The sequence below is a fragment of the Dendrobates tinctorius genome, unplaced genomic scaffold (genome assembly GCF_039654945.1).
Source record: "Dendrobates tinctorius isolate UK_male_01 unplaced genomic scaffold, ASM3965494v1 ptg000356l, whole genome shotgun sequence".
Classification (NCBI taxonomy): Eukaryota; Metazoa; Chordata; class Amphibia; order Anura; family Dendrobatidae; genus Dendrobates; species Dendrobates tinctorius.
The window spans coordinates 822734-833198 of NW_027362022.1; the positions used below are offsets into that span (position 1 = coordinate 822734).

A 10465-nucleotide genomic window follows, 5' to 3' on the forward strand; every position below is an offset into this window, starting at 1 on the left:
TTTGGACAGAGACAACACTTTTCTAATTTTAGTTCTAGACATTACCACAATGAACTTTAAACAAAACAATTCAGATGCAGTTGACGTTCAGACTTTCAGCTTTCATTTGAGGGTATCCACATTAACATTGGATGAAGGGTTTAGGAGTTTCACCTCCTTAACATGTGCCACCCTGTTTTTAAAGGGACCAAAAGTAATTGGACAATTGAATCCAAGGCTATTTCATGGACAGGTGTGGGCAATCCCCTCGTTATGTCATTCTCAATTAAGCAGATAAAAGGCCTGGAGTTGATTTGAGGTGTGGTGCTTGCATTTGGAAGGTTTTGCTGTGAAGGAAACATGCGGTCAAAGGAGCTCTCCATGCAGGTGAAACAAGCCATCCATAAGCTGCAAAAACAGAAAAAACCCATCGAGAAATTGCTACAACATTAGGAGTGGCAAAATCTACAGTTTGGTAAATCCTGAGAAAGAAAGAAAGCACTGGTGAACTCATCAATGCAAAAAGACCTGGGCGCCCACGGAAGACAACAGTGGTGGATGATCGCAGAATAATCTCCATGGTGAAGAGAAACCCCATTCACAACAGCTAACCAAGTGACCAACACTCTCCAGGAGGCAGGCGTATCAATATCCAAATCTACCATAAAGAGAAGAGACTGCAAGAAAGTAAATACAGAGGGGTCACTGCACGGTGCAAGCCACTCATAAGCATCAAGAGTCAAAAGGCTAGACTGGACTCTGCTATAAAACATCTAAAAAAGCCAGCACAGTTCTGGAAGAACATTCTATGGACAGATGAAACCAAGATCAACCTCTACCAGAATGATGGAAAGAGAAAAGTATGGCGATGGCGTGGTACAGCTCATGATCCAAAGCATACCACATCATCTGTAAGACACGGCGGAGGCATGGCTTGGGCATGCATGGCTGCCAGTGGCACTGGGTCACTAGTGTTTATTGATGATGGGACACAGGACAGAAGCAGCTGAATGAATTCTGAGGTGTTCAGAGCCATACTGTGTGCTCAGATCCAGCCACATGCAGCCAAACTGATTGGTCGTCGTTTCCTACTACAGATGGACAATGACCAAAAACATAAAGCCAAAGCAACCCAGGAGTTTATTAAAGCAAAGAAGTGGAATATTCTGGAATGGCCAAGTCAGTCACCTGATCTCAACCCAATTGAGCATGCATTTCACTTGTTAAAGACTAAACTTCAGACAGAAAGGCCCACAAACAAACAGCAACTGAAAACCACCGCAGTGAAGGCCTGGCAGAGCATCAGAAAGGAGGAAACACAGCGTCTGGTGATGTCCATGAGTCCAAGACTTCAGGCAGTCATTGCCAACAAAGGGTTTTCAACCAAGTACTAGAAATTAACGTTTTATTTACAATTATTTAATCTGTCCAATTACTTTTGGTCCCTTTAAAAACAGGGTGGCCCATGTTAAGGAGCTGAAACTCCTAAACCCTTCATCCAATGTTAATGTGGATACCCTCAAATGAAAGCTGAAAGTCTGAACGTCAACTGCAGCTGAATTGTTTTGTTTAAAATTCATTGTGGTAATGTCTAGAACCAAAATTAGAAAAATGTCTCTGTCCCAATATATATGGACCTAACTGTAAATACACACCCCATATATGGACTTTTATAGCCCCATCCTGGATCTGCCCCCATCCACCTTTCCTACAGTCCCGATCCCTATTCCCATCTGTACACTTGCGTCGGGAAAACTAATGTGTATTTAGTCCTGCCAATCAGGGCTGTGGAGTCGGTAAGCCAAACCTGCGACTCCGACTCCTCAATTTCCCTTACACCGACTCCGACTCCAACTCCGACTCCGACTCCGACTCCCACACATATTGCTTATATTTAAGTGAAAAATTTATTGTAGTACAATGTGAACCTCAGACATTTAATCATTTTTATGATCCAATAATCAAGATATTTATATAGAACAGAATATATATTGGTGTACTACCCGGTTTTCATTCTTTTTGGTACAGATACGATATGGATAGACAGATATGGATAAATGGATAGATAGAGCAGATTTCTAATCTGCTTTTGCTATTGAAAACATTATCTATGAGCTCTAAAACCATTCAGGTGATGCGGTTTTTTAAATAGATGATCAGCTTTTGCAGCTGAAAAACGTATCCTCAAAAACCACAGGAAAAACGCTGTGTGTGAATGTAGCCTTAGATCAGGAATATAACAGCCATTTATAGGACATTTCATAACTTTCCCAAACTCCTATGAAAAAATATTCAGCACATTCTGCATTGAATTACTGTACCCAATTTATTATATATTTTAGGAGTCGGAGTCGGTCCATTTTATACCGACTCCGACTCCACCAAAATGAGCTCCGACTCCGACTCCACAGCCCTGCTGCCAATAAAGCTTCTTTGAATTTGATACAGACGTAATGTATACATCAGCTTTCTATACACAACCCATATATACAGGCACTATACACCAACCCATATATACAGGCACTATACACCCCCCCATATATACAGGCACTATACACCCCCCCATATATACAGGCACTATACACACACCCCATATATACAGGCACTATACACACACCCCATATATACAGGCACTATACACACACCCCATATATACAGGCACTATACACCCCCCCCATATATACAGGCACTATACACCCCCCCCATATATACAGGCACTATACACCCCCCCCATATATACAGGCACTATACACCCCCCCCATATATACAGGCACTATACACCCCCCCCATATATACAGGCACTATACACCCCCCCCATATATACAGGCACTATACACCCCCCCATATATACAGGCACTATACACCCCCCCATATATACAGGCACTATACACCCCCCCATATATACAGGCACTATACACCCCCCCATATATACAGGCACTATACACCCCCCATATATACAGGCACTATACACCCCCCATATATACAGGCACTATACACCCCCCATATATACAGGCACTATACACCCCCCATATATACAGGCACTATACACCCCCCCATATATACAGGCACTATACACCCCCCATATATACAGGCACTATACACCCCCCATATATACAGGCACTATACACCCCCCATATATACAGGCACTATACACCCCCCCATATATACAGGCACTATACACCCCCCCATATATACAGGCACTATACACCCCCCCATATATACAGGCACTATATACCCCCCATATATACAGGCACTATACACCCCCCATATATACAGGCACTATACACCCCCCCATATATACAGGCACTATACACCCCCCATATATACAGGCACTATACACCCCCCATATATACAGGCACTATACACCCCCCATATATACAGGCACTATACACCCCCCATATATACAGGCACTATACACCCCCCCTATATACAGGCACTATACACCCCCCCTATATACAGGCACTATACACCCCCCCATATATACAGGCACTATACACCCCCCATATATACAGGCACTATACACCCCCCCATATATACAGGCACTATACACCCCCCCATATATACAGGCACTATACACCCCCCCATATATACAGGCACTATACACCCCCCATATATACAGGCACTATACACCCCCCATATATACAGGCACTATACACCCCCCATATATACAGGCACTATACACCCCCCCATATATACAGGCACTATACACCCCCCATATATACAGGCACTATACACCCCCCCATATATACAGGCACTATACACCCCCCATATATACAGGCACTATACACCCCCCATATATACAGGCACTATACACCCCCCATATATACAGGCACTATACACCCCCCCATATATACAGGCACTATACACCCCCCCATATATACAGGCACTATATACCCCCCATATATACAGGCACTATACACCCCCCATATATACAGGCACTATACACCCCCCATATATACAGGCACTATATACCCCCCATATATACAGGCACTATACACCCCCCATATATACAGGCACTATACACCCCCCCATATATACAGGCACTATACACCCCCCATATATACAGGCACTATATACCCCCCATATATACAGGCACTATACACCCCCCATATATACAGGCACTATACACCCCCCCATATATACAGGCACTATACACCCCCCCATATATACAGGCACTATACACCCCCCATATATACAGGCACTATACACCCCCCATATATACAGGCACTATATACCCCCCATATATACAGGCACTATACACCCCCCCATATATACAGGCACTATACACCCCCCCATATATACAGGCACTATACACCCCCCATATATACAGGCACTATACACCCCCCATATATACAGGCACTATACACCCCCCATATATACAGGCACTATACACCCCCCCATATATACAGGCACTATATACCCCCCATATATACAGGCACTATACACCCCCCATATATACAGGCACTATACACCCCCCATATATACAGGCACTATACACCCCCCCATATATACAGGCACTATATACCCCCCATATATACAGGCACTATACACCCCCCATATATACAGGCACTATATACACCCCATAGATCTCGGTTGTAGATATATCTATACCAGCTATATATCCAGCCGTTACATCGCGTGCCCCCCCGGTATACCGCTGCAGTACCTGTCTCCACATCACACATGGGTCACGTGTGGCTGCAGACGATCCTCATACAATGCAGCCGCTCCTGACACTGAGCCTCCGCGGCACTTCCGGGTCAGCTGACCGCTCACGTGACTCCTCCTCCTCATATAAGGCCGCCGCTGTGGCGTCTGCTGCTGTCTTCAGCACCGGGTGGTGACGGGCGGCGGCGGTCCTTCCTCGGCCCCGGTGTTCCCGCCTCTCCGCTCGCGCTGCGGCCATTACTGCTGGCGGTGAATAGTGCGAATGTCCAGAACTGACACAGGGGGAATAAGACACCGTTCACACAAGGGCACAATCACCAGAACTTGCTGGTTGGACGGGCGAGCGATCCTACTGGGGCGAGCGATCCTGTGGGGCGAGCGATCCTACTGGGGCGAGCGATCCTACTGGGGCGAGCGATCCTGTGGGGCGAGCGATCCTGTGGGGTGAGCGATCCTACTGGGGCAAGCGATCCTGTGGGGCGAGCGATCCTACTGGGGCGAGCGATCCTACTGGGGCGAGCGATCCTACTGGGGCGAGCGATCCTACTGGGGCGAGCGATCCTGTGGGGCGAGCGATCCTACTGGGGCGAGCGATCCTACTGGGGCGAGCGATCCTACTGGGGCGAGCGATCCTACTGGGGCGAGCGATCCTGTGGGGCGAGCGATCCTACTGGGGCGAGCGATCCTGTGGGGCGAGCGATCCTACTGGGGTGAGCGATCCTGTGGGGCGAGCAATTCTACGGAGCAAGCGATCCTGTGGGGCGAGCAACTCTACTGGGGCGAGCGATCCTGTGGGGCGAGCAACTCTACTGGGGCGAGCGATCCTACTGGGGCGAGCGATCCTACTGGGGCGAGCGATCCTGTGGGGCGAGCGATCCTACTGGGGCGAGCGATCCTGTGGGGCGAGCGATCCTACTGGGGTGAGCGATCCTGTGGGGCGAGCAATTCTACGGAGCAAGCGATCCTGTGGGGCGAGCAACTCTACTGGGGCGAGCGATCCTGTGGGGCGAGCAATTCTACTGGGGCGAGCGATCCTGTGGGGCGAGCAATTCTACTGGGGCGAGCGATCCTGTGGGGCGAGCAACTCTACTGAGGCGAGCGATCCTGTGGGGCGAGCGATCCTGTGGGGCGAGCGATCCTACTGGGGTGAGCGATCCTACTGGGGCGAGCGATCCTGTGGGGCGAGCGATCCTGTGGGGCGAGCGATCCTACTGGGGCGAGCGATCCTACTGGGGCGAGCGATCCTGTGGGGCGAGCGATCCTGTGGGGCGAGCGATCCTACTGGGGCGAGCGATCCTGTGGGGCGAGCGATCCTACTGGGGCGAGCGATCCTGTGGGGCGAGCGATCCTACTGGGGTGAGCGATCCTGTGGGGCGAGCGATCCTACTGGGGCGAGCGATCCTGTGGGGCGAGCGATCCTACTGGGGCGAGCGATCCTACTGGGGCGAGCGATCCTACTGGGGCGAGCGATCCTGTGGGGCGAGCGATCCTACTGGGGCGAGCGATCCTACTGGGGCGAGCGATCCTGTGGGGCGAGCGATCCTACTGGGGTGAGCGATCCTGTGGGGCGAGCAATTCTACGGAGCAAGCGATCCTGTGGGGCGAGCAACTCTACTGGGGCGAGCGATCCTGTGGGGCGAGCAATTCTACTGGGACGAGCGATCCTGTGGGGCGAGCAATTCTACTGGGGCGAACGATCCTGTGGGGCGAGCAATTCTACTGGGGCGAACGATCCTGTGGGGACGAGGAATTCTACTGGGGCGAGCGATCCTGTGGGGGCGAGCGATCCTGTGGGGGCGAGCGATCCTACTGGGGCAAGCGATCCTACTGGGGCGAGCGATCCTGTGGGGGCGAGCGATCCTACTGGGGCGAGCGATCCTGTGGGGGCGAGCGATCCTACTGGGGCGAGCAATCCTGTGGGGGCGAGCGATCCTGTGGGGCGAGCAATTCTACTGGGGCGAACGATCCTGTGGGGACGAGCAATTCTACTGGGGTGAGCGATCCTACTGGGGCGAACGATCCTGTGGGGCCAGCAATTCTACAGAGCGAGCGATCCTGTGGGGCGAGCGATTCTACTGGGGCGAGCAATCCTGTGGGGCGAGCGATTCTACTGGGGCGAGCGATCCTGTGGGGACGAGCAATTCTACTGGGGCGAGCGATCCTGTGGGGACGAGTAATTCTACTGGGGCGAGCGATCCTGTGGGGCGAGCAATTCTACTGGGGCGAGCGATCCTGTGGGGCGAGCAATTCTACAGAGCGAGCGATCCTGTGGGACGAGCAATTCTACAGAGCGAGCGATCCTGTGGGGCGAGCGATCCTGTGGGGACGAGCAATTCTACTGGGGCGAGCGATTCTACGGAGCGAGCAATTCCACTGGGGCAAGCGATCCTGTGGGGCGAGCAATTCTACTGGGGCGAGCGATCCTGTGGGGACGAGCAATTCTACTGGGGCGAGCGATCCTACTGGGGCGAGCGATCCTGTGGGGCGAGCGATCCTGTGGGGCGAGCGATCCTACTGGGGTGAGCGATCCTACTGGGGCGAGCGATCCTGTGGGGCGAGCGATCCTGTGGGGCGAGCGATCCTGTGGGGTGAGCGATCCTACTGGGGCGAGCGATCCTACTGGGGCGAGCGATCCTGTGGGGCGAGCGATCCTGTGGGGCGAGCGATCCTACTGGGGCGAGCGATCCTACTGGGGTGAGCGATCCTGTGGGGCGAGCGATCCTACTGGGGCGAGCGATCCTGTGGGGCGAGCGATCCTACTGGGGTGAGCGATCCTACTGGGGCGAGCGATCCTGTGGGGCGAGCGATCCTACTGGGGCGAGCGATCCTACTGGGGCGAGCGATCCTGTGGGGCGAGCGATCCTACTGGGGTGAGCGATCCTACTGGGGCGAGCGATCCTGTGGGGCGAGCGATCCTGTGGGGCGAGCGATCCTGTGGGGTGAGCGATCCTACTGGGGCGAGCGATCCTACTGGGGCGAGCGATCCTGTGGGGCGAGCGATCCTGTGGGGCGAGCGATCCTACTGGGGCGAGCGATCCTACTGGGGTGAGCGATCCTGTGGGGCGAGCGATCCTACTGGGGCGAGCGATCCTGTGGGGCGAGCGATCCTACTGGGGTGAGCGATCCTACTGGGGCGAGCGATCCTGTGGGGCGAGCGATCCTACTGGGGCGAGCGATCCTACTGGGGCGAGCGATCCTGTGGGGCGAGCGATCCTACTGGGGTGAGCGATCCTGTGGGGCGAGCAATTCTACGGAGCAAGCGATCCTGTGGGGCGAGCAACTCTACTGGGGCGAGCGATCCTGTGGGGCGAGCAATTCTACTGGGGCGAGCGATCCTGTGGGGCGAGCAATTCTACTGGGGCGAGCGATCCTGTGGGGCGAGCAATTCTACTGGGGCGAGCGATCCTGTGGGGCGAGCAACTCTACTGGGGCGAGCGATCCTGTGGGGCGAGCGATCCTGTGGGGTGAGCGATCCTACTGGGGTGAGCGATCCTACTGGGGCGAGCGATCCTGTGGGGCGAGCGATCCTGTGGGGCGAGCGATCCTACTGGGGCGAGCGATCCTACTGGGGCGAGCGATCCTGTGGGGCGAGCGATCCTGTGGGGCGAGCGATCCTACTGGGGCGAGCGATCCTGTGGGGCGAGCGATCCTACTGGGGCGAGCTATCCTGTGGGGCGAGCGATCCTACTGGGGTGAGCGATCCTGTGGGGCGAGCGATCCTACTGGGGCGAGCGATCCTGTGGGGCGAGCGATCCTACTGGGGCGAGCGATCCTACTGGGGCGAGCGATCCTACTGGGGCGAGCGATCCTACTGGGGCGAGCGATCCTGTGGGGCGAGCGATCCTACTGGGGCGAGCGATCCTACTGGGGCGAGCGATCCCGTGGGGCGAGCGATCCTACTGGGGTGAGCGATCCTGTGGGGCGAGCGATTCTACGGAGCAAGCGATCCTGTGGGGCGAGCAACTCTACTGGGGCGAGCGATCCTGTGGGGCGAGCAATTCTACTGGGGCGAGCGATCCTGTGGGGCGAGCAATTCTACTGGGGCGAGCGATCCTGTGGGGCGAGCAATTCTACTGGGGCGAGCGATCCTGTGGGGCGAGCAACTCTACTGGGGCGAGCGATCCTGTGGGGACGAGCAATTCTACTGGGGCGAGCGATCCTGTGGGGACGAGCAATTCTACTGGGGCGAGCGATCCTGTGGGGGCGAGCAATTCTACTGGGGCGAGCGATCCTGTGGGGCGAGCGATCCTACTGGGGCGAGCGATCCTGTGGGGACGAGCAATTCTACTGGGGCGAGCGATCCTGTGGGGGCGAGCGATCCTACTGGGGCGAGCGATCCTACTGGGGCGAGCAATTCTGGGGCGAGCAATTCTGTGGGGACGAGCAATTCTACTGGGACGAGCGATCCTGTGGGGCGAGCAATTCTACTGGGGCGAACGATCCTGTGGGGCGAGCAATTCTACTGGGGCGAACGATCCTGTGGGGCGAGCAATTCTACTGGGGCGAACGATCCTGTGGGGACGAGGAATTCTACTGGGGCGAGCGATCCTGTGGGGGCGAGCGATCCTGTGGGGGCGAGCGATCCTACTGGGGCGAGCGATCCTGTGGGGGCGAGCGATCCTACTGGGGCGAGCAATCCTGTGGGGGCGAGCGATCCTACTGGGGCGAGCGATCCTGTGGGGCGAGCAATTCTACTGGGGCGAACGATCCTGTGGGGACGAGCAATTCTACTGGGGCGAGCAATTCTACTGGGGTGAGCGATCCTACTGGGGCGAACGATCCTGTGGGGCCAGCAATTCTACGGAGCGAGCAATCCTGTGGGGCGAGCAATTCTATTGGGGCGAGCGATCCTGTGGGGACGAGCAATTCTACTGGGGCGAGCGATCCTGTGGGGACGAGCAATTCTACTGGGGCGAGCGATCCTGTGGGGACGAGTAATTCTACTGGGGCGAGCGATTCTACTGGGGCGAGCAATTCTACTGGGGCGAGCGATCCTGTGGGGCGAGCAATTCTACAGAGCGAGCGATCCTGTGGGACGAGCAATTCTACAGAGCGAGCGATCCTGTGGGGCGAGCGATCCTGTGGGGACGAGCAATTCTACTGGGGCGAGCAATTCTACTGGGGCGAGCGATCCTGTGGGGCGAGCAATTCTACAGAGCGAGCGATCCTGTGGGACGAGCAATTCTACAGAGCGAGCGATCCTGTGGGGCGAGCGATTCTACTGGGGCGAGCGATCCTGTGGGGACGAGCAATTCTACTGGGGCGAGCGATCCTGTGGGGCGAGCGATTCTACGGAGCGAGCAATTCCACTGGGGCGAGCGATCCTGTGGGGCGAGCAATTCTACTGGGGCGAGCGATCCTGTGGGGACGAGCGATTCTACTGGGGCGAGCGATCCTACTGGGGCGAGCAATTCCACTGGGGCGAGCGATCCTGTGGGGCGAGCAATTCTACTGGGGCGAGCGATCCTGTGGGGCGAGCAATTCTACTGGGGCGAGCAATTCTACTGGGGCGAGCGATCCTGCTGGGGACGAGCAATTCTACGGAGCGAGCGATCCTGTGGGGGCGAGCAGTTCTACTGGAGCAAGCGATCCTGTGGGGGCGAGCAATTCTACGGAGCGAGCGATCCTGTGGGGGCGAGCAATTCTACTGGAGCGAGCGATCCTGTGGGGGCGAGCAATTCTACTAGGGCGAGCGATCCTGTGGGGTGAGCAATTCTACTGGGGTGAGCGATCCTGTTTGGACGACCAACTCTGCTGGGGCGAGCAATCCTGCTGGGACGAGCAATTCTACTGGGGCGAGCGATCCTGCTGGGACGAG

At 55.1% G+C, this 10465-nt stretch overlaps 1 protein-coding gene across 1 annotated transcript in view; it reads right to left on the bottom strand.

Annotated features, from left to right (window-relative positions):
- The window catches only part of SLC12A9 (solute carrier family 12 member 9), a 56638-nt gene extending 51854 nt beyond the window's left edge, over window positions 1-4784 (bottom strand). The window contains exon 1 of the mRNA XM_073562519.1: window positions 4646-4784. Within this exon, the coding sequence (XP_073418620.1) occupies window positions 4646-4664 (19 nt within the window). The 5' untranslated portion in view covers window positions 4665-4784. The remainder of the gene's footprint in view (window positions 1-4645) is intronic.
- Between the last annotated feature and the right edge of the window lie 5681 nt (window positions 4785-10465).